This window comes from Cardiocondyla obscurior, linkage group LG10 (assembly GCF_019399895.1).
Source record: "Cardiocondyla obscurior isolate alpha-2009 linkage group LG10, Cobs3.1, whole genome shotgun sequence".
Classification (NCBI taxonomy): domain Eukaryota; kingdom Metazoa; phylum Arthropoda; class Insecta; order Hymenoptera; family Formicidae; genus Cardiocondyla; species Cardiocondyla obscurior.
In genome coordinates this window covers 710,365-736,294 of record NC_091873.1, presented here as the reverse complement: position 1 = coordinate 736,294, position 25,930 = coordinate 710,365, and the positions used below count along the sequence as shown (strand labels likewise).

General features: G+C 39.2%; 2 protein-coding genes across 2 annotated transcripts in view; both read right to left on the bottom strand.

The window, feature by feature from the left end:
• LOC139106234 (cytochrome P450 4g15-like) overlaps positions 1-25,930 on the bottom strand; it is a 53,768-nt gene that overhangs the window by 2,012 nt on the left and 25,826 nt on the right. The window contains exon 3 of the mRNA XM_070662807.1: positions 6,914-7,004. Within this exon, the coding sequence (XP_070518908.1) occupies positions 6,914-7,004 (91 nt within the window). The remainder of the gene's footprint in view (positions 1-6,913; positions 7,005-25,930) is intronic.
• LOC139106138 (uncharacterized) lies at positions 3,193-4,242 on the bottom strand. The gene has a single exon (XM_070662699.1). It carries the CDS (start codon positions 4,240-4,242, stop codon positions 3,193-3,195), a length of 1,050 nt encoding a protein of 349 aa, XP_070518800.1.

The window sequence follows — 25,930 nt, the reverse complement described above, 5'->3', positions numbered from 1 at the left end:
GGTGGTTTCTTGGCCATCTCTTCATGTAGTCCGCTGCTGTGCTTGTGCGTTTAGGCCCCTCGTGATTGCCCACCTTTTCAACGATGTATCTAGCGTGTCTCAGTGCTCCAATCACTTTATATGGTCCGAGAAATTTAGGACATATTTTCAGCCCTGGTCCGGATTGCGTCCTTCTAACAGCAACAATATCTCCAATTTGATAATTGGTCGCTTCTTTACGTTTTCGATTATATGTTCGTTTATTTTCAGCTTGTATCTTCATAATATTTTCTTTGGCTCTGTCCCGCAAATCAGATCTTTCTTGTTCGAATTCTTCGGTAATAACCTTCTGGATCGCCTCTCGTAGCCGTAGATCATCCTTTAATTGCATGTCTCGTTCAATTAATAATTTAAATGGCGTCGTGCCTATACTCCTATTGAATGATGAATTCATAAACTGTTGAACCCGATCCACATGCTTATACCATTCTTCAGGTTTTGACAACGATAATTTTGTGAGTATCGAGATGATTGACTGGTTCATCCTCTCCACTTGGCCATTTGCACGCGGCACTCCAGTAGTAATTAATGTGTGTTTGATATTTTCTGCCTCACAATATTCTTGAAAAACATGGGAGGTAAATGCTGTACCTCGATCCGATATTATTCGGTCTGGATTGCCAAAAATCACCGCCTGCCTCTTCAATCGGGTTATCACCTCCTCCGTGGTTGTAGATCTTGTCGGATACAGCCAAATAAACTTCGTAAATGCGTCAACTACTGCGAATATGTATGCGTAACTCTTCTTCGTCGATGGGATCGGTCCCAGATGATCGATGTGATAAGTGCTGAGTGGTCTATCTTCTTTCTTCAATGGTTGAAGTAATCCCTCTGCTTTTCCTCGTTTCTTTTCTGCTAACAGACATCTTATACAGCTATTAATTATCTTCTGAACCTCTATGCGCATCTGTGGAAACCAATATTCTTGTTTTAATAAATGCTCGGTATTACGATACCCAAAATGTCCTTGCTCGTGTGCGTTTAACACTACTTCTCGTCTCATTATCCTCGGAACAGCCAACAATAAATTTCCTTCTTCTTGCTTGTAGAGTACTCCATTTATTATAGTGAAATTCTTGTCATTCGGTTCCCTTGACTCGATGATCTTCCGCAAATCAGGATCTTCTGTCTGGGCCTGTATAATTCTTGCAACTAAGGCGTCCTGTGCCCTCTGAACAGCCAAGCACTCCGCTGGATTCCGACTCAAGGCATCTGCATGACGCATGGCGGATCCTGAGCGATGCGTCACATTATAGTTGAATTCTTCAAGCTGCAAGGCCCAACGAGCGACCTTCAAACAAACCTCCTTTTTCGACATTGTTTGAACAAAAGCTCTACAGTCTGTTACAATCTTGAATGGAATGTTCAACAAATATATGCGGAATTTTTGCAATGCCTTGATTACAGCCAGCACCTCCAGTTCATAGCTGCTTAATTTCTCTTCAGCTTCCGACGTCTTCCAGCTGGCAAAATATATAGGATGAAAATGATTATCCTCCGAATCCTTCTGCATCAGTATCGCTCCGAAGCCAAGTCTGGACGCATCCGTGTGAAGTTCTGTTTCTGCGTTTAATGTATATAGTTTCAGTACTGGATCTTTCATCAATTTCATCTTCAATTCATCGAATGCCTGCTTCTGCTCCGCTCCGAACACAAATCTCGATTCTTTCTTCAACATCTGTGAGAGAAGTCGTGCTATTGTTGCATACTGGGGAATAAATTTCCTGAAGTATCCCGTCAGACCCAAAAAGCTCTGCACCGCCTTGACCGACGTCGGCCTCGGGAAACGTGCTACCGCCGACACTTTCTCCGTGGATGGTCTGACCATTCCAGCCTCCAAAATATGACCAAGATATTCCACGCGTCGCACCATCAATCTGCACTTCGACCAGTTAATTCTTAAGCCGTAATCCCTTGCCGTGTTCAATACTCGCTCCAACTTCTCCAGACATTCATCTTCTCCTTTGGCCGGAATAATAAGGTCGTCTAAATAAATCAGTACCGTGCCTTCGGCCGCCAGCTCCCGGAAAACAGATTTTATATGCCTCTGAAAAACTGAGGGTGAATTACATAATCCAAAAGGAACAGTCAAAAATTCAAAGTGTCCATCCGGAGTAATGAAAGCAGTATATTTTATACTTTCCTCGGCCACCGGCACATGGAAAAATCCATCCCTCAAATCCAGAGTGCAATACACCGTCGCTTCTGATAACTTATCCAGCTGGTCCTCAATCAAAGGCAGAGGGTATCTGTCTCTCACTATCTTTCGATTTAGCTGACGATAGTCAATGCACAGCCTCGGTTTTCCGTTCTTCTTGGTCGTCAGTACCACCGGACTGGTGTACTCCGAGCTACTAGGTCGGGCTATACCCTCTTCGATCCATCCGTCAACAATTTTGTTCACGACATCTCGCTGTTCTGCCGACAATCTCCTCGGATTTTGATAAACTGGGATGTCGTCCTTGAGTATTAAATGCATCTTTACTCCACTGTCCCTGTTTTTCCTCGGGTAGTAATCGTCCGTCAAGTCCCGCACGCGTCTCCTCACTGCTGCATCTTCAATGTGGTCAACTGACAGTTCCGGCGTATCCTCAGTGTCTTCATTAATCTGCGAACTTATACATAGTATCTCCGCCCAGTTAGCATTGTCATCTCCAACAGAGCTGTCAGCGTCGAACTTCTTTAGAATGGCTTGCCGCCGCTTAATTCGTATTTCTACGAAATCTGATAATTCGCCGCCAATTATAAAATCGTGTCCCGTAAAATGATCGGGCACCACATCAATCTCCAGCGCAATAACAATACCGTCAATACATACGTCAGCTGTAAATCTTCCTAAGGTACTTTGATACTGTGAGCCTATGCCCTTGAACCTCGTAACGTCTGGCCTGATCGGCGGGGCACCGATCTTCACATAACAGCTCGACCGAATAAGATGTAAGTCGCTGCCTGGATCAATTATCGCCGTAATCTCCTTCTGAAAAATAGTTACTTTTTTATATGTTTTCTTATCGTCATGCGTCTGAAGAGCATTTGCACGCGCCGTCGTCGTCGATCCTTTTGGGCATCTTGCAGCAATGTGTCCGAATTCACCGCATGAAAACATCTACTTCCTTGATCTATGTTGCCTCGCATCGTCTATTTCGTCATTTCTCAGCTGTTGTTTCGTACTGTCGAAATCAGTTGTCTCAATTCCTTGATCGTCGTCGCGCCGTACAAAATAGACTTATTTACTTCTTCGTCCTTGATACCGTCGATAATATACTGGATCTTCGATTCAACTTCCATTTCTGCATGGCTCGCGAGCTCCAATGCGCGATAAATATATTCTTGACATGTTTCGTCTGTCTTCTTCGATAATGCGCCCATTTCTTTGTGTACCTGGCGACTATTAAAAGTTCCACCGAATTCTTGTATTAGCGCCACTCTAAGTACACGGTACGATAGCGCACGGCACTCGAAATTCACAAAAAGTTTAGCTGATCCTCGCAACAGTCTTTTAACGTAAATAACTTTTTGCTCGTCTGTCCATCGGCATAATTCAGCGGTCTCTTCAAATGTCTCGAACCACCTTTTAACATTCTGAATACCATCACCGCTAAACGACGTCATAGCTTCTTCCACATCTTTAAACGATAGCATAGTTCGGCCGGAAAATATTTCATCACGATTTCGATTGCTTTGGTCGTTACTGTCTTCTCTGTTATTATTCCACAACCTTGTCATACCCGTGGCATTCGCTCTACGCGTGACTGCCAACGGTCTTCGCACATTACGTTCGTTGTTTACTGCCGGGCTGTTGGAAAATTCCAGAAGATTCGTCGCCGCGTTCTCGCCTTCACATCTTCCGTGCTGATTCCTCTCATCCGGATCCTCTTCGTCTTCTCTGTTGTCAATTCCGAGCATCGCATCTTGCAATCTTTTGCGCAGCGTGGCTTTCGTTCCCGTCACAGGAAGACCTAAATCGCGTAACTTTTGCACGAGCTGGTCCTTCGTCATTGTACTTATGCCAGCCTCGTCTGTCTCCGTCGCGACGTCGCCATCGAACTCCTGTATCTGAGAACTTTCTCCCGCCAACGCCTTACGTAACCTCTCTCGCAAAACTGCCCTGCTTCCCGTCGTTGACTGCCCTAATTGCGCGAGCTCCTTCATCAATTCACCTGTCGACAAATCGTCCGGCGCATCCGCGGTCGTCGGGGCCATCGTAATATTCTTCGTCGTTCCTCCTCAATATCACCGTCTCTGTCTCTCTTTCAGCGTGGTTCGGTGTGCGCGCAAGATCACTTTTTTTCAACACACACTCCGCGTCGTAATACGTCGTACTATTCACGAAACTCGACCGCTCTCCTTCCAATTCGCGAATTCTTCCTCTCGCCGTAACTCTCGTCACCACGATCAACCTATTCGTCTCGCCCCGTTATGTTCACTAACCTCAATTAGCCTTCGATCCCGGACGAGCCCCCAGATCTTAAACTGTGGGATTTCGAGAGGAATTGAGGCAGCGCGAGACCGATATTCGAATAACTTAAAAAAAAGGAAATAAAACTATGTAAACGTACATACGGAAGAAATGTTCAATACTTTAATAGATTCCTTGCATTTACAAATCGTCACTTTCAGCGAGTATACGGCGAGGTTTATACGTGACTTTCTCGAGACAGACTGCCTGTACGATTTATTCGCGCGTACTCGCCTCGCTTTTCCGGGCCTTTCCGAGCCTTACGCGATCGCGCCCGAAATCGGCAGGGCCGTTACAACCGTTGGTCCCACAAATCAAAATCAAATTTTTAATGAGATCAACTAATAAAGAACAGAAAAAAAAATCGGGCGCGCCGCAATAAGCAAATAAGTAATTTACGGGAATTGGTACGACGATTTTTTGTTCAGTTTTTGTTCGCGGTGGCGCCAAGCAAAGAGATCTTTATTACCCCATCTAAGCAAGAGAGAAGACCGTGGTCACGGCTGCCGAGCGCGCCTCCCGCGTCTCTCGTGCATGAAGATCTCGAGCCGCTGTTTCTGTTCGAGGCGGCTCAGCCTCCGTCACCAACATTAAATTCTTCGTAATTGTCAACGGAACCGGGTTCAGAGCAATTCCGCCCCACTTCTCCGTCCTACACTCCAAATTTCTCTATTAATTCCGAACAATATTTCCCTGAAGCTACTTTTAATTAACCTTTGAATCCATTCATTGCGAAACCCATCTTCGGTTCAATCTCAAAAAATAAAAATTAATTTTTTTCTCTTAAAAGAACCAAACTCGCGTTTAATAGAATTTTTTGCAACTTAAACCCATCCCTAGCGCGTTATACGCATGGCACTCCATCGTTCGTGTCACGTTAATATCAGTAGTTGCGTCATTCCTTAAACCCTTCTCTCCATTCAACCTGCTCTCAGGCTCATACCTTCAGCTTCCCATGAGCGATAATCATCCTTTCCTTAATATTTCCTTTCTTGACGTAACACTTGTATAAAAATATATATTTATATGTCTGCATTATTTTTAAATTCTTTTCTTATATCGGCGCACAGCAGCCTCGTAATGGTACAGTTTCTTTATATCATACTTTTGCAGAAAACAATTTTTGACGGCGCTTTTTGCGCGCTTATACTTGGTATTTTTTTGTACCATCTAGTAGCACAAAAGCGAAAAGGATATATTATCAGCGCCACGACGAAAAAGTAAAACGTACATCAGATGTAATAACGACGTTTCTTAAAATTTTTACTTCTGAAAGAAAACTTTACATTGCAATATTTCCGTTTATAGAATACATAGCGAAAAAATAAAAACACTTTTCTGATATAAATTAACCCCAAGCAACACGATAAATCTATTAAGAAAGCGATCGGTTTAGCCGTCATTGAGATCAACAATCCACGAATTTCTCAATACGTCGACTCGCGTAAGAGAGGCTCGGTAGTACGCTGTGCCTATACTTGACGCGAGGCACTACTGTACTTCTTGATAACGATATGTATCATTTAAATAAAACAGAGTATAAAGATAATGAAAATAAAATTATTGTATTAAGTTTTGATAAAGAAATTAATCTTAAAAAAAATTTTAAAAGATTACTGATGTAAAAAAATCAACTAGAACAAAGAAAAGACCAGATAAAAGGCATAGCGGAATAAGCAATGTAAAATCTGCCCCCGCAATTATCAGATCCAAATTACTGTGAGAAGTACACATCAGTGTATCTTACGCTTGCATAAAATTTTAAACCAAAAAATTAATTTTTGTCCGAGTTATGGAAAGGAAAAGCGAAATAAATTGATCAATTTTTCTCTAAAACGGCAACATCAATTTGTATTTAAAAAAAAAATGTTACGAAGACCAATAAAGTTAATTTTAAAAATTACAAAAAAAATTTTTTAACAAAAACAGGAGAGAGAGAGAGAGAGAGAGAGAGAGGGAGGGAGGGAGAGAGGGAGAGAGAGAGAAAGAGAGAGAAAGAGGAAAGGCAGGAGAGAGGGAGGGAGGGAGAGAGAGAGGAGGGAGGGAGGAGAGAGGGAGGGAGAGGAGGGAGAGGGAGAGGGAGAGAGAGAGGGAGAGAGAAGGAGGGAGGGAGGAAGAAGGAGGGAGGGAGGAGAGAGAGAGAGAGAGAGAGAGAGAGAGAGAGAGAGAGAGAGAGAGAGAGAGAGAGAGAGAGAGAGAGGGGGGGAGGCGGGAACAAAGAAAGCGAGAAGATATTGGCGTGAGAAAAATATGGAACAAATGAGAAAAACAAGAACAATAGAAAATATATAAATTCGAAAAAGCGAATGTTATAACGTAGCTTCAATAATAGATTTAAGTATTGTAATGTAAAATTTTGTTACCCCGAAAAGAACAATAAATATTTTTTTCTTTATATGATTAAATATATCTTACCAGGAGCCGTAACTAATCCCGAACCAAGACACGGTTCAAATAATTTGTATATTATACTTTTATCCATACAATTTTCAGAGTGTAGAATGGTCTGAAAAAAAAGATTAATCAAGGTAACCCAACATTTCCGGCCGGGACGCGACGCCGAGGACAGTCGCGGTTGCCACTATGATTCTGCTGATTGCTATGAATTTTGACATAGCAACAGCAGGAGATATATAGGGGCAGCCGCGGCCTGGACGGGCAGTCGCAATTTAGAATTCGTAATAAAGACACGCGTGGCTTCGAGAACTGTAACTCATCAAGGGAAAATAAAAGACTACAGCAACTGAATCAAGAAAAACATTTTATTTCACGTCACCCGCAATAACCGGAGAACGGACCACAGCACCTTGCCGGTGCAACATCTGGTGGCAACGGTGGAATCCGCCCTCCGGAATCAGGCCGCTGCAAGCTAATCCGTCTTAGTCGGCTTGTAGTGCGAGATCTTTGAAACAAACAAGTGAACAGACGTGAGAACTCATTCATAAAAAGAAAGACAGAAGAATATAAGAAGCAGAGAAGGCCAGACGCGAAACCCGAGCAACTACTGACCAGCGTAACTACGGAGAATCAGCCACGCAGATAAGCAGCCACGCAGATAAGCAGCCACGCAGATAAGCAGCCAAGCAGATAAGCGATCGAACAGACAAACTACGGGACGGAGAAGCGTGCGAGCAGCCAAGCTGAAAACATCGCGACTCATCAGCAACCAAGCAGCATGCTATTACCGACGCTAATGTAAAATAGATATATATATGCATGCAAGGCGAAAAAGCGAATAAAATTATATGTACCGCGGCGAATTCCTCTTGCATTGTCACACGTCGCGCCTATCTTGGTTGAACGGCATTACCGAGCCCGAAAACCTACAACCGATCTTTAAAAGAATCCCGTATAGATTGACTAATCAAACGCGAAGTTTTATCCGCGGAATAACGGTAGACGACGAAATCTTGGACCGCGATAGCGCAATATACGAATTTACGAACGGAATCTCCCTCCCTGTACCCATGTATTCTGGTAACGCGAGTTTCATGAATTACCGAGAAGTTGAGGAACCCGGTAATTAAAGTCGCCGATCGTCAATAGGATCGATAGTGAGCGAGTTATTCGCGCCCGAGGACCAACGGTTCGTATTTATGATGACCGATAACGGCGAAAGGAACGAGCCCTCGCTTGCAAACGGGGAAGGCGCGAGAGTACGAATTTCACAAGGCGAAAATTCTGCCGGCAACGCAGAACCCAGCGCGAGCACAAACGCATCACAGCCGCAGTACCGACACTCCTCGCCGATTCCCCGACAAGGTTCTACTATGCCACGCGAAGAAGCAATGCTAACGATACTGGACGCGACATCACTTGCCGCGACGCGAATAGACAGATTAGAAAACGAATTCGTCACGCAAAGATACGGCAACAGGCTCAACAGAACGGCGGACTCATTGCAGCATCCGGTGCCACAACCGCGGCGACCACAGAGAAACGTTCGCTATTCTTTTAATAATCCGCGGCAGTATTTGACGCTGCAAAATGCGATCAGTCTCGTGCCCACGTTTGACGGGAGCGAAAATAACGTAAAGAAATTCATTAAGGCATGCGAATACGCAGCACGAAAGGTAGACCCGGAAGACGCAGACGAACTACTGGCGGCAATATTATACACAAAGCTCACGGGACGAGCTCTCTCGCGATTCGAGTCAAAACAAATTGTTAATTTCACGCAATTTTTACGAAAAGTCGAGGACGGCTACACGCAGCGACGAGGCACAGCTCATCTCCAACTGGAGTTTAACCAGTTGCGTCAACGTACAGGAGAAAGCGCGTTAACATACGGATCTCGAGCCGACTCATTAGTAACCGAACTTTACGATGCCTTAAAGTGCTCGGCCAAATATTTCGGCCGATTAGAGACACCGCCTCCTTTCTCCACTACACGACGGCCGTCATGCGCGCAACGCCTGCCAGAGCGTTGTTATCTAAGAAATAGACCAGGGATATTTAATATCAATTATAATAGTTTTCCACATCACCTACAAGGTATTATTATTAATGCGTTTTTTTTTAAGTGGTTTCCCCAGTAGGCCTATACGCATCAATAATAGTACCTCGTAGGTGATGTAGAAAACTATTATAATTGATATTAAATATATCCCTTACCCTAGTCTATTTCTTAGATAACAACGCTCCTGAAAAAACAGCGTCGCGCGCGCGGTTTGACGACTCGGCCGGCCGATCGTCAAGTGTAGTGGGAAAAGAAGGCGGTGTCTCTGAAATCAGGCCGAAATGTGTAACTAATTCCGAGCACTGCCTTAAGCGAAGACTCGAATTATTCTCCAGACGAAAAACGCGGAATATGGAATTTGCTTCAGAAGCAAGTATTGAATAATTATCAGACGGGTTTATTGCCGCATTTGCAAACAATCGTCCGGTCGCGAAATTACAGGACATTACAAGAAGCGATAGCCGGAGCGGCAGCAGAAAAGAGACAGCGTAGCGCACCCATACGCACATATAACGAGCGAGCATACATCGAGCGAAACTTTCCGCGCACCTCGGCAAACCGCCCCCCGTGCCGACATGCAATAGATGCGGTAGACAAGGGCACCCGAGATTTCTGTGTCGCACCGGCAGATACGCGCCCAAGTACGGCTTGCCCAGGGCCGAAAATATACCGCGAATTAGCACAACGGTTAAGTTCTGCAACTAAACAACGGCAATAAGCCGTATCATACCTTTCGGTCTTAAAAATGCACCGGCTACATTTCAGCGCATGATGAACTCGGTCTTATCGGGCCTACACGGTATTAAGTGTCTCGTGTATCTAGACGATATAGTCATCTACGGATCGACGCTAAGGGAACATAATGAGAGACTCGAAGCCGTCTTTAAACGTTTGCGAGAAAATAACTTAAAACTGCAACCGGACAAATGCGAATTTTTACGAAAGGAAGTATTATATCTCGGTCATCTAATAACAGAAAATGGAATTCGACCCGATCCTTCCAAAATTTCCGCAATAAAAAATTTTCCGGTACCGAAGAAATTAAAGAACATACAATCGTTTATCGGACTAGCCGGATATTACCGAAAATTTATACAAGATTTTTCAAAAATCGCGAAACCTTTAACAATGCTCACGAAAAAGGACGAAAAATTTAGATGGGAAATGGACCAACAAAACGCGTTCGAAATATTAAAAGAAAACTTAACTACCGCGCCGATACTCAAATACCCCGATTTCTCATGCCTGTTTATCGTTACCACGGACGCCTCGGATCATGCAATCGAAGCCATCCTCTCCCAAGGGGAGATAGGAAGGGATCATCCGATTGCATATGCAAACCGTATACTGAACAAGGCCGAAAGAAACTATAGTACGACAGAGAAGGAACTACTCGCGATAGTATGGGCGGTAAAACATTTCCGACCGTATATCTATGGGACAACATTCACAATTGTAACAGACTACAAACCATTAATCTGGCTGTTCAACGTTAATGATCCCGGGTCCCGCCTGATAAGGTGGAGATTAAAACTCGAAGAATATAACTACGAAATAGTTTATAAAGACGGTAAGAAAAACACGAACGCGGACGCGCTTAGCAGAAACTCCCCGCAGCAAGAAGAAAAGCTTCCAGTACACGTACTAAAAGAAGAGAATACATACTCAGCAGAAGAAAAAGCGAAGCTCATACACGAATACCACAACACACCGATAGGCGGACACCAAGGCGTCACACGTACACTACATCGCATCAGATTACAGCATGAGTGGCCAGGCATGAGAAAAGACATAGAAGAATACATAAAGAAATGCGAACAGTGCCAGAAAAATAAATTATCAAAGAAGACGAAAATGCCGCTAGTAATTACAGACACGCCGACTAGACCGTTTGAAAAATGCGCCCTAGATATAGTAGGACCGCTACCGATAACGAACAATAATAATAAATACATTCTAACGTTTCAAGACAATCTCACGAAATTTAGTAAAGCGATTCCTATCCCGAACCAAGAAGCCGCGATTGTAGCAAAAGCGTTCGTGACTCAAATAATTTTCGAACACGGGATACCGGAATGCGTTTTTTCCGATCAAGGAACGAATTTCACGAGCAGTATTTTTAAAAATACCTGCAAACTATTACGAATCGAAAAAAATTCAAACTACTGCTTATCATCTGCAAACCAACGGCACACTCGAACGATCGCATCGAACACTGGCCGAGTATCTACGACATTATATTAACGAAGATCAATCCGATTGGGACGAATGGTTGCCATACGCAATGTTTACATATAATACAACCCCACATACGGCAACTGGATTGATCCCCTTCGAACTCATTTACGAACACCGTGCTACATTACCGACAGCACTTAAAACCGCGCCAAAAGAAACATACTTGTACGACAATTGCGCGAATAAACTACGCGAACGATTACGGGCTTCTAACTCCCTCGCACACGATCACGCAAAAACCGAGAAAGAAAAGGCGAAAGAAAATTATGATAAAGATTCCCGAAAACGCGAGTTCAGATTCAGAGATTCCGTCCTACTCTACGACGAAACAGTTCGACGCGGCCGGTCCAAGAAATTAGATGCGCTTTGGATAGGACCGTACATAATAGTACAAAAGCATAGCGATGTTAACTTTAGCATTAGAAAAGGTAGAAAAGTAAGTACATGCGAACAGAATTAAAGCATTCATAGAACGTTGTACAGGAATTTGATTTTGTGGTTCGGTTGTAGTTGGATTGAAGCCGTTGCTCGTATTGAATTAAGCCGTTAAATTACATGAATATATTTGATGTTCTCTTACAAATTCAGGATCGCCACGTTTCTATCTCTTACGGTTGTTGCGGTGCGCTAACTCAAAGGCTTCGTAGACACTCGTTGTTCTCGCTGGTATACCCGATGAACTCGTTATCTTACACTATCTCTCCGTATTCTAAATCGTAACCGAACATGGCCGAAATACTGGGCCTTCTTGCCACCGCTGCGCCGCCAACCGCGAAGCTGCTCCGAATATCGCGCGCCGCCATCCGCGAATCCGAACGCATACCCGCCGCGCGCAATTTCAATTCACATCTTGCACAATTCACGCAAGGCTGCAACCTCGCTTCCTCTACAAACATTAAGCAGTGTAAAAAAAAAAAAAAAAATTTTTTAGAATAAAGCAACAACAAAGACCATGCACAACACAATAAAATAAAATATTTCTACTCACCAATAAAATCGCCAGGGACAAAGTCACCTGGCGATACTCAGATCACGAATCGTTTTCATCGTCAGACGCGGCTCCATTTTGTGCTAAAGGTATCGGACCTGATGCCGAGCCCGCAATCCAACGCAATTTGAACAAATTCTCGGCCGATAGGCTAAGTAGCATTCTTCGCAAACAAAAACAAACTGTTGCGATTCCACTGGAAAACACAAAAAGAGCAATTAAAAACACTAACACACACACAATAAATTTATAACACAAATTTGAAATTACTTTCTCTTTTTTTTTTGTTTTTCTTTTTGTTCTACAACACGATTAATGTGACTGCGACGATTGTCAACGGCTTACTAACGAGACGAACGAAAAACTTTGACGCTGAAGCCGAGAGCGAATTTTGATAAACCAAAGCTCCGAAAAAGTAATTGTTATCCATGCACAGAACTCTATACCAAAGATAAAAAATACGTACTTTTAGCCGACGCTGCATCTTCATTCCCACGATGATGACGACCCGTGAAACTCACACACCTATCCAGTACGATATGCTAACACCTTTACACACACATACCTAACCAGTGAACATTTCAGATTAACGTTCACCACCGCGAAGGGCGCAATCGAAACCGCACCTTATACAATTACACAGTTCACTCACGAACCCGGATTGTATTATGAAAACCACGGACTTCTCCAGCTATCCAACACCACATAGAAATTAGTATTAATAATAAACATCGCGGACTTCAAAATTAGATTTAAGAAATTACAAAACCAAGTTGACGACGCAGAATACGCTTGTAATAAGCTGCACAAAACATATAATTGCGAATTATTAAAAGACAAATGTCATAATTTAGCAATGTTGGTTACAATGCAAAATAATAAACTAATAATCGCACTAGACGGACTAACCTTGACCTATGAAATCCAACACGTTAAGAGAAGACTAATAGACTTAGTAGGCACAGTAGAGAAAACTTTATTCGGTATAATAGACGCCAACGACGAAAAAATTATTCAAGAGCAGTTACAACTGCTAATTGCAAGTTAGCAAACAACTCAACACGTAGCGAAAAATCAGCTTAAAATATTAAACGGCACACTAAGTCATATACAGAAGCTAGAGATAAAACTCAAGCAACACGACCGCGTCTTAACGAACGCGACTATTCTCCTAAATCAGCAGATAGATAGAGTAACACGGCAAATGGAGATGACAGAACATCTTAACACATTAAGAATACTCGTGACCGACCTACTGACTGACATACAAGACACCATCGACTTTATATCTTGGACAAAAAAGGGTATCATTAACGCACGGCTATTACCGATTGACAAGATCATAACAGAGTTACTACATGCAACGATTCAATTACCCGAAGGGTCACAATTCCCGTTCGATACGAATCCAAAGAACTGGAATCAATTCGAGAAGTATATATCAATTACCCCGCATTATCGCGATCACAATACTCTCATAATCATTATCAAGTTTCCAATCGTTACCGATACGACCTACGAATTAAAAGCAGTCATACCGTTTCCCGTGTATGACCACGCCAATATTTTTAAGACAATCAAAACCGCGCATGAATATATCGCGCTAGATAAAGAAAACAATAAATACATAAGCCTAACCCGCGATGAAATAAGTAATTGTATCCGCGGCAATAAAAAACTTATATGCAAAAACAATTTCGCGACATACTATACTGTAAAAAATATCTGAATATTCAGACAATAAAAGTATCCGAATTTTAAGATTTGATGTTTGAAAATAAATTTAAGACAATTCTGTTTTAATAATCAAAGATTTTTTCTTAAAATTTAGAAAAATGGCACGTTGTCTAAAATATTTACAGTTGGTGTCTAAAAAATTAGACACTGTAAAAATTTTCTTAAAATTTAGACAACAATAGTGTTTGAATTTTCAGATTTAATGTCTGAATTTTCAGATTTGAGTGTCTAAAAGTAAATTTAAGACAATTTTGTCTTAATAATCAGAAACAGGTTGAAAATTTAGAAGACTGTCTGAATATTCAGAAGACTGTCTGAATCAACCACAGGCACCGGAGCAGGTTGTCTAGGCAACAAAACAAAACCGGATAAGTTTTCACGATTCACATTTGATGACCGATCTTGATGTGTAGCGTGTGTGCATATTTCGTGCTAAGAGTGAAAATTTTAATATACTAGTGGGAATAAAGGTAAGTGGAAATTAACTTTTGTATTATATTTATATTTTTTTGTATCTCAATGATTTTTCTTTGCAAAATTGGTCTGAAGCCTAGTTTCCGAGTAATTAATTAAAATATTTAGCTTAAGAGCGACAAGGAAGCTGCGGGTGAGTCGCTCTTACGCTAAATATTTTAACTAATTACTCGGAAACTAGGCTTCAGACCAATTTTTGCAAAAGGAAAAATCATTTTAGAATTCTTTCAAGAATACGTATCTTCAGGAACACTACTTGTTTCGAATCACCCTGTACATACATACAAATAGCCTTATTTATTTATATTTTCTTTGTTCTGCAGATTTGCACTTTATAAAAGAAAAAAAGCACGCAACACAATCTCTAATATTTCAATCATGTTTTCTTGTCGTTTTTGTACATACAAAACTGAAAATCTCAGATGTCATCTAAGACATCGAAAATCCCATCGTCACCTTACTTCTGCTTATTACTGTGGATATCATAATTGTAAAATTAGATTTTCAACTGAAAGTAGCCTCCGTTCCCATCTCATTCGATCGCACAAAATTTACGTTAGCCAGGTAAAAGATAAACGTACTTTCTGCGTGTCTGATAATGAGGCAAAATTTATATGCACTGTGCAAATTTGTAAAAAGAAAGTCGACAATTACAAGGCATTAATAAAGCACCTTAAAGAGCATATCGTTAATGAATTGGAAGTAACTTGTCCTTATAATGGTTGCGACAAAAAATATAAAAGAGTAAGCTCGTTTACAGGACATTTGACAAAAAAACATAGAATTCTGACTAAAACTGACGATTTAAACTATAATCCTGACAATGTATTACAATTGAATTTTTTGGAAGAAGCAAATCAAAATTTAGTTCCAAACAATATAAACGAAAATAGTAGTGATGAGGAAGATATTATTGAAGATGATGAATTATTTATTAAGGCTTTGTCTACTTTCTATTTCAAACTTGAATGCCAATATCTGATTCCGGAGAGTACTATCCAATATATTGTTGAGGAGTTGAAGATTTTAATTGAGCATGAACACAAAAGAGTTGAACAAAAATTAAAAGACCATTTTCAAAAAAGTAATATGTTTACTCCAGAAGTACAATAAATTTTAAAAGATGTTTTTCAAAATAATACAAATTCTATTATTTCTAAAGAAATGCAAACTACATTTTTACAAAAACAATTTTATAAGTCGCATTTTAATTTTATTTGGCCTAAAAAAAAAACTTAGCAAATGGACAATTCTTTCACTATATATCTATTTTAGAAACTTTAAAGACATTGTTTTACAATAAATCGCTTGATTTCGACATTAATATGCCTGTACAACATAAAGATAATTTGTTACAAGATTTTATAGATGGTAATGCTTTTAGATCCAATACATTTTTTAAAGAAAATCCAAATGGATTACGTTTAATATTATATCAGGATGATTTTGAAGTTGTGACACCTATTGGATCTGCAAAAGGTAAACACGTACTTACTGGTGTGTACCTTGCTATTGGAAATCTTCCGGATTATATTCGATTTCAAAAAAATTCTATTTATCTAGTGGCATTATGTAAAAAGAAAAATTTTGATCATCAAGCTGTATTTGGTGAAATAGTGAAAGATTTAAAAATTCTTGAAAGTGTTGGGATAAATATTCCTGCTTATGGTACTATTAAAGGGTCACTTGTTTTTATTGCAGGAGATAATTTAGGGAGTCATACATTAGGCGGATTTGTTGACAATTTTAGTAGATCGCTTTATTTCTGTCGATACTGTCATTTAAATAAATATGAATTTCATGATGAAGATGGTGAATGCAAAATTTTTGAAAACAGGACAATTGATTCATACAAGAATTGTTTAACAAAAGTAAAAGTTAACGATGAAACTGGAGAAATCACGTCTTATTATGGTGTAAAATTTAATTCCATTTTCAACAATTTATTATATTACCACGTATGTAATGCTGGTCTCCCACCATGTTTGGGACATGATTTAATGGAGGGAGTAATTACATATGATCTCGCACTTTTTATTAATTATTTTATAAATCAGAGTTGGTTTACGCTTAGTGAGTTAAACAATATGATTGATAAATTCTCATACTCAAAAGAAGATCGGAAAGATAAACCACTCCGCTTAAAACCAAATGTTGAAAAAATAAGAGGCGATGCATGGCAGATCTGGACGTTTTTGAGATTATTTCCTTTGATAATAATCAATCATATTGGGGATAAGGACAATGAAATATGGCAGTGTCTACTCCTTTTGACGGAAATAATTGAAATTGTGTGTGCACCTATTATACATACCTCATATTTGCCATATTTGCAAACATTAATTCAAAATTACTTCATAATGAGAAAGAACTTTTCCTGATGTGCGACTCCGTCCTAAACATCACTACATGTCGCATTATCCAGAACTTATTAATATTTACGGACCACTTATAAAAGTATGAACAATGAGATTCGAAAGCAAACATACATTTTTTAAACGTGTCTTGAGATCATGCCATAATTTTAAAAATATTACTTATACACTCAGTACAAAACATGAATTTTTACAAAGTTTCTGTAGATTAAGAAGAGGATATGATCTGAAAAATGTTAATACATCTAATAGGACAAAATTTTTTTTGAATATGTATTCAAAAAGTTTACAGAATGCAGTGCTTAGGGCACATCTTGAACTTAATCTGCAGAAATGTGAAACTGTATCTTTAAAAGGAACAATTTATGAAATAGGAAATATCGTGGCTGTATAGCAAGATAGCTATCAAGAAAATGTAATTATAAGAGAAATAAGACTAATACTTTTTGATATTAAAGAAAATATATATTTTGTAATTGAAACTATAAAAACCAAATTTAGACCACATGTAAGAGCTTACGAATTAAGAAAATCTGTGGGATATGAGTGTATATTAGGAGATAGTCTTCTGAGTTATTATCCTCTCCATGTATACACCATAAACTTAAAAAAATTTGTGAGGATTAAACATGGTTTTGTATGTACAAAAATATGACTATATAATCTGATATACATACATTGGAATACGAGGTTAATTCTATGTGTACATGAAGTAAGATATGCAATATATTGTTAGAGATTAATTAATTTGATTTAAATCTTAATAATCGCTTTTTGCTTTTTCAATTTTTTAAAATACTATTTTTTATATATTATGTTTTAAATATTTTGTACTATTATTTGCATACTTTTATATACTATATTTATATTTTTTATACTTTTATATATGTATTTTATATTACTATTTACATGTATACTATGTTATTTTTTAATTATTTTTATTTACAGCTTCTGCACATAATTTACAAAAACATGCCTATTTTTAAGTTAATAAATAAAGACAGATCACAGCGATACACTATTACAGCTAATAATGTGCTGGAGTTGAAACAAAAAGCTGTACAGAAATTACTTATATCCGAAGATCCTGAATTAACAATTGTAAGTGCACTTATGATAAATTTTAACTTACGCGTTGTCAAAGTTAGCTATAAAAATTTATATGTTTACACTTTAGATTTATGATGACAATGATGGGGCTCAAATTGACGATGACAAAGTGCTACTGGAAATGGCCAAAAATACAACAGAAGGCACCTATTTAACTGTTATGGTCCTTTCAATGGAATACGAGTGGCCTAAAAAGAAAATCAACACTGAGGCTACTACTTTAAATATATTAAGCGACCCGTCTTCATCACTGGCTGAATGTACTATTATTTCTAATAATCAAGATATTAATTTCGAGGAAACACAAACAATTTTAGGTATACATATGTATATCACATATGTTACGTCTCCGACTCCGCGTCTCTTTTTTTCGACATATATTAAAATTTTAGTTAAGGGGAAGGTAGACCGTAGTCCATTGTAACAAAAAAAAAAAGAACTTCAGAGCCTTTCAGAAGACAATTCAAAAAACACTAACATATTCCGGGACAAGTTGTTGCGTGAAAGCATAAAAAAAACATGCAACAAATTTCGAAACGGGCGCTAACGAAAATCGTGACAAAGAATTTGTTCAGACATAATACAAAAATCAAAAACCTAAGGCCTATAAATATTTCAACTTTGATAACCTGTCTGTCACAAAGAAAAATAACTTTTCTTCAAATTGTAATTGCGCATAGATCCTGAGCTTTTAGAAACTAAGGGCGCGAGAGGCCCGTAATTACCGGAGTATGGTGCAGACAAAGGCAATAAAGTTTGTAAAATCACATGTCATGCAGTGTAGAAGTCAAACAACTTATGGAAATGAGGCAAAATTCTTGGAAGCGCCGGAAGGATAAATTCGCCGAAGTAAGCCAGGTGGCATATTATTTTTCTAAAACCAACATTTTTGAACTTCTCACCAAAATGAAAACGGCGGGCAAAACTTAGAAGTTTAAGAAATAGAAAAAAGGGATATGAGGCATGAATGCCTAATAATTTAAGATAGGAAAAGTGGAGAAACAAGCTCTGCAAATGAAAGATTAGAATTTCGGAAAAGTGAAAATTCGGGAAGAGTCCTCCCTTTTCCGAGCTCAAAATCTTGTGCTTGGCGGAGCACGCTCTCTTGCATCTCAGCTACAGCCGAGGTAGTTTATTTTGAAATTGACGTGAGTGTCAGACATAGTGCAAGACGAAGCATCTATAGCAAAGCACTTAGAAGACGACTCAAAAGTAAGTCTCAACGTTTCATAATGTATTCCCGCGAAAATCGATTCCACTAAATGCACTATTCAAACCAATTGTTCTTTAATTGCAACTTCTCAAAGAGAGAAGGAATGTCCGAGTCGAAGTTCCGAGGTTTGATTCTGTTCGTTTGTTCCTGTGATCTGTTAAATGTGTGGAGAATGCCTGCTTCCGAATATCGGCCAGGGATACGTTGTCGAATAACCAGCAATTTTCGGTGGTTTATACGCGAAATACTGCTGGAAGTTTGGCGACTATCCACGGCTAAAGAACGGCAAGCGATTCTCGCCAGTTGCAGATTACGTGGATTCATTCATGGACGAGTCAAAGGTTTCGAAATCGTCGGTGACGAGTCTCCCTTTCGCTCCTTTCTTTGTTAACCTGTAAAATTCTGTTCGAATTAAATTAAAAGTAAATTATGAATTTGAGTAAACCTTTAAACAAGAAACCATTGGCAGAAGAGCTGTAAGAAAAACAACTGGCAACTCCGGAGTGGAGCTGGTCCGCCGCTTCTTTATCTAATACTTGCTCGCGGCGGCGCCAAGCAAAAAGGTTTTTATTTCTCCTGCGCGCAACGAAGAGAGACCGTGGTCTCCTCGTCCGGGCCCTCCGCCACTGTCACCTATCCACGGAGACCCGGAACCGTTACACGGATATGTCCCGAAAGAAGAGACCCTAAACGTCCCGACCGAAAATTTAACTTGCGAAATCAACTTTTCAAATCAGTCCACGGAGCCGGGATCGGAACAATTCCGCCCCACGACTCCTTCGTATACTCCGAATTCTTTCCTCATCTCCGAACCACGGTTTCCCGGAGATGAGCCAAGAGCCTGCCCTCTCCTCTCTCACCACCTCCTTTTCCATTCGAATTCGAGAAAGCTGACTCTCTGGGCGAAGATGCATCCATCTCTCTCCCAGGAGTAGACTCTCCTGATCAACCACCATCTCCCGTCCCGAGTATTGAGATCCTCGAGGAGCATCCAGAACCAAGAGAGGTTATAGATCCTCTCCCTGGAGCCTCAAGGCAGGGCCTGTACTCCGGGGACAGATCTTGTCTCGAAAGGGCCTTCCATCGGCCCTGACCACTTTGAGCCGGAAGAGATCAGGAGTCAAGCAGCTCGGTCTGCTCCTGATTCTAGCTTTCCTTTATATACTATCCCGGGGTGGAATTCCCTTTCCTGGTCCCGATGCGACTCAGATCTTGTGGTTTCCCTGAGGATCCAGCAAGGGTGGTGGAGATAGAGGAAGTCACATTAGATTAAATCATATAATTATTCACACACACACACACACACACACACATATACATATTGTAAATACTCTCTTGTTTTCCGAAATGTTAAATTTATACTTATTCATCCGGTTTCAACCTTTTTTATATTATTTAATTTTTACTGTAAAAACATTGACGTTATTTTTATATTTAAAACGATCTGATTAAATTTTCTAAATTGTCTCTCTGTCATTTTATTGATCAACTTTTATTTTGTAATTCGAATCATTATATTTAGAATTAAATTGTTAATTTTGCGTTACTGAAATCATGATTTAATTATTTCATTATTACCCTGAATTATCCTACTTAAGCGAACAATCGCGCCTGGTTCTATCCCAGAGAATAAGGATTTATTTCCTTTCTCTAAAAAGGAACCACTTACGCGCTCAATCGGAATCCGAGATATTGGCAATAAATAATCTGCAAGGTAAATTGTGAAGATTCGAATCTCGAATTCACGTGAATTCGGCGGTACGTCACTTTCCTACCTTTACCGTCAAGTTCCACCTCGAGGATTCCTTCCAATTAATTAATTAAATAAAATTAACCTTTTTGACGTAACATTCAGTCAAAAATTTTTTACAGTGTATGTGTCGGATAACGCACTTTGCGAAGTCTTAGCACTCACTGAGCCAGGACATCAACCCGAGAAATGCGAAACCCGCCATATCATATGTAACGTTAGCATATGGACAGCACTAAACGAGCCCCAAGCATGGTTATACTCGACCGCGTCACAGATCATTGAACTTCGATGTAAACATAAGCTAAATAAGAAAATTAATATAAACAGATCAGGAAAGCTAATACTTAAAGACGCGTGCCAATTAACTACAAATGACCTCACGATACAATCGAAAACCCTGCTAAGAGAAAGCGACATCAATATCTATATACCAACGTATAATATTACTATGATACCAATTAAAGAGAAAACCAACATTGCTAAAATTACGTCACAATTACAACATATACAAAGAGAACCAATCATACAAATAAAAACGAATTATTACAATTATGTCTAAATTTAAATAAATTACGTACCGACTTAGATAATATTAATATTGCGTCTAAAACAAAAGCAATAATAGTGTACTCCGTAGGATTAAGTACAACGTTAATCGCACTTACGGTTATTATTATCACTATTACTATAATAAGAAAAAAATATTGTAACAAAAAAAGACTATAGTTAACCACGCACATACGAAAAAAAAAAAAAAAAAAAAAAACGTATTATTACACATATACTTAAAGTCTCAACGTTTTTCCTTTTTCTCCCCGAGGGAAAGGGAATTTGTAAAAGAAAAAGGCTTGAGCAATTAAAACCCTCAACCCTTTTTCTTCTCCCTAGGGAAGAGGGATGTTATATCCCGAGCCCCTGGCAACAGAAGCTCAGGAATAACGATGGAATGTCGCACGCGCGCAACCATTTAGCTTGATCGGCAGAATACCGCCGATCAAGGTAACCGGGCATTTCCGGCCGGGACGCTACGTTTCGAGGACAGTCGCGGTTGCCACCCGCGAATCTGCTGATTGCTATGATTTTTGACATAGCAACAGCAGGGCATATATAGGGGCAACCGCGGCCCGGACGGGCAGTCGTAATTAAGTGTATCGCGTGAAGTCGACGGGTGTAAGCTACAAGAAGGGAAATAAAGAAAGTGAAACAGTTTAATATAAGGGGTCTTTATTGCAAGCCCTCTTCTTCCCCAGTATACATCTATCTCTCCGGAGAACGGACCCCACAGCACCTTCCCGGTGCAACAACTTTAATTACTCTTCTAGCAACCGTTAATTTAAAAACAAACTAAATACGTTTAAGATTTGGAACAATATGTACATATACTTATAATACTCGCATAAATATTGATGGAGGATATACTTTTTGGCAAACTTTACCAACAAATTGTGTAAATTTTATCAGTACGGCATTCTTTATAACAGATACGTTAATAGAATGTTTGATACACTTTACGAGAACCCACAAATTGTATACTTGTTATGCACGCAAGACATAACATTCGCATTAACTAAAATTGGAGAAGAAAACATATGCTGATATATACTAATTAAAATAAAGCATTAATTCATTAGCAATTCAGAGCATTAATAAAAATTAATCTAAAATCCTTATTCTTGGATTAAATAAGGCAGAATTATTTGCAAAAAAACAACCATTATCCATTAAAAATCTAGACATATTCATATATGTGAATTCGAAATTCGTATACATTGAAAAACATATACACTTTCAAATAAATTCTTTATATAAAAATGTACTAAAGCAACGCTGCAATTTAAAACAAGTCTTAAAAAACACACTTAGCCTTGCCATTAACTCACCTGACAGATTTGCATATTAGATTATGAAATTCTCAGGATATATGGCCGTAATTTCTGAAGAAGTCGTACACATAATAAAATGCACACTGGTTGATGTAAAAATTCAACCCATAAAAAATGTTATTTTGACTTGCCAGTTCAAAAGAATAATAAAACATATTTCTTATCTCTACAAACACATATTAAACAAACGCAGAACGCAAATTTTTTGCAATCGCGTAATTCCGCCTGTTCGCGAATACGCCGCTGTATGTATGTATAATTTTGTTTGCTTGTATCGGGGGCACGTGGATTTTGCATGTTTTCCCGATTCCGTGCGAATTTGAACGATCCATTGATCGGAATCGATACTATTTTCGGTAGCTTGTCAATGCAGCCAGTAGCCCAGTCGACACTACGCGCTACAGACATATTTCGTCTTTTTTGGTTTTTCTCCGCTACTGCCGAGCTATTAAGGGCTCCGGTCCGCTGCCCTACTGTGCAGTCCACCGTGTACACCTCTCATTTCATTAACCGCAAAATTAGCATTATTTCATTTTCTAACTCTTGTGGCAAGTTTCGTATTGTTGGTCTCGACACGACCCACGAGCGTAATTGCAACCGCGTGTCCTCGGGTTTTTCGCGTGCAATCGATCGTGCTCAAGAATGTCCGCGGGGTGTGGGTGTAAATTCTACGCTCAAGCAAGATTTCCAACGCGCCGTTTTCATGAAGCTCAATCAAGAGAACCACAAGATTTTCGAGCGTTTGTTTCTAATATCGTTCCGTGTAGCGAACGAACACGTGTATAGCACATGCAGTTAATCATTCTGTATATATGGTGAATGAACACGATTCTTTTGTGTTCTCTTTCCTTTTTGCGTATACCGTGCTTCCGCTTGAGTGACCGGTCACTTCTGGCAATCCCCATGCACGAGTAACGTGTCGCGATCTACGATCACGCGTGTGCACGTGCACACTGTCTATGTATTTTTTAAATGATTGACAATATCATATGATGCCGACACCTGAACAAACATTACTTCCTTTTGGCAAATACGAAAACCAATGACAAAACCAATGCGTAATATATGCAAATCTAAATTAATAGCTAAAAGAGTGAATATATATAGTGATAAAGACCTTAACACTATGAGATCATATATAGCTCCTGCAGATTGACCTGTGTTACTTAATACAGTAGTGAAGAAAGTGATGGAAGAAGCAGCGACGATACATAGAACACTAATTTTAAATCTTAAAAACAAAACATTAATAGAAAAGGTAGCAACAGCTTCCTGGAATAAAATGTGAAATAAATTTTTTTGTGTTTAAACAATCAATGGCGCTTTGAAAATTTTCCTTGAGTACAAGAGAAGCAACCAATATTGGATGCCAATTCAGCCCAGTAGGGTGTCCTTACATTATAACGATACTGGGAGAATAGATAATTGATTGAGACAGGGTAGAAAGTCTCGCAATATTTCTGTAGCCTCTCAACCGTTATAAAAAAAATTGTATCGTATATTGTATAGGCGTAAGAGCGACAAGGATGCTGCGCGTGAGTGAGCGACAGCGACGGCGCCATTTCTAGCCATTCGCCTGTCGCGTCACCACGCGCAGCATCCTTGTCGTTTTACGCCTATACAATGATACATTTTAATTTTTTTCTCAATAACGGTTGAGAATTTTGCAAAATGGTACGGGACTTTTCTACTTGTCTCAATCAATTCTATCTATCCTCCCAATATCCATCGTTATGTCTGGGACACCCTGTATAGTATACGGATGGTCACTGTATTTAATTGGTGCCATCTGGAATTCATTCACTCAACTTTTATTACATTTAGGAGTAAAAAAATAAAGACATAAATAACCTAGTGCACCAGAAATGCTAAACTAAAAAACGAAAAATCGCCTGTATCATCTATTTTAAAGAATTAAAGAGTTAAATTAACACAATTATATTTACGAAGCATTTTCCTTATACTTAATCCTCTGAAATTTAAATCCAATCAACAACCAATTTAATTTTTTTCTTTTTTTACTCACAATTTTAAAAACATTAGAAAATAAAAAAACAAATAATAAAATTAATTTTTTTTTTTTGTAGAAAAAGAAGAAAGAAGAAAAAAAAGATAAAGAAAAAATTGAAATATAATAAAAAGAATGGAAACACCGATAAAAATTATCAACACCCACTGACTCGCCTGGTCTTTATTTGATGTGCAAGTGCTCCGAGTGGAGTCACCCACATGTTTTTGAATCAAATTAAAAAACGGAGAAGGAAAGCTAAAAGAACTTTTAAACTATCTCACCCCAGACAAGAGAATCGAATAGTGATTCGCATATCTTATGAAAAATGGTTTTCGGTTAAATTCGCTCAAATTTCCAGTTATCTTCAGAATTCTGCTAATTCTGAACAAAATTTCATGGGTCATAAACAGACTGATTTATCGCTTGCTCTATAAGGGTCATATCGGCACAATAGTTTGCGTAGGCGAGACCATTTTTACTGAATTACATTATTTTTGAGTTACTTTAAAGGCCAATGAGTTCCATTTTAGCATTATCCAGGACACGACATGGACGTGGCGGAATTGATCTCATACGTAAATGCACACATATAACAAATTATACATGAAAGATCAGATTCCCGCCACGTCCATGTCGTTGATCTTGGATAATGCTAAAAGCTAAAAACTTTATTGTACTTTAACAATTAACTCAAAAAGTAATGTAATTCGAAAAGAATAGTAAAAATAGTCTCATATACGTATACGATTAAACTATTATTACCGATACTCGAACCCTTATAGAGCAAAAACGGCTCGTCAGATCTTGTTGCGGCCATGGAAACTTTTATTCAGAATAACAAATTCTAGAAGATAGCAAAATTTAAGCGAATTTAACTGAAAGCCATTTTCCATAAGATATGTGCGGGGTTCTTTAATGCTCGCGCCAGATCAAATCAACATTGGTACGCTCGTGGCTATTAAGGAGAGAAAGTGGTGATAACGAGGGAAAGTGACAAATGTCACTCCTCATTCGACGACACCATCTATCTGAGATTGAGCCCGTGTAGTCAACTGGTCCAAAATGAACTATCTTCAACTAGAAGACTGACTCAAACTGCGATGGCAAACTATACCATGCAATCTTAAGGAATAAAACCCACTTTTCTAGAAGGCAATAGAGAAACATAATCAAATTCATGAAGGCGTTAAC

Bases quoted from the DNA above. Each gene is read 5' to 3' on its own strand.
- LOC139106138 (XM_070662699.1), bottom strand. From the start codon at position 4,242: ATGGCCCCGACGACCGCGGATGCGCCGGACGATTTGTCGACAGGTGAA.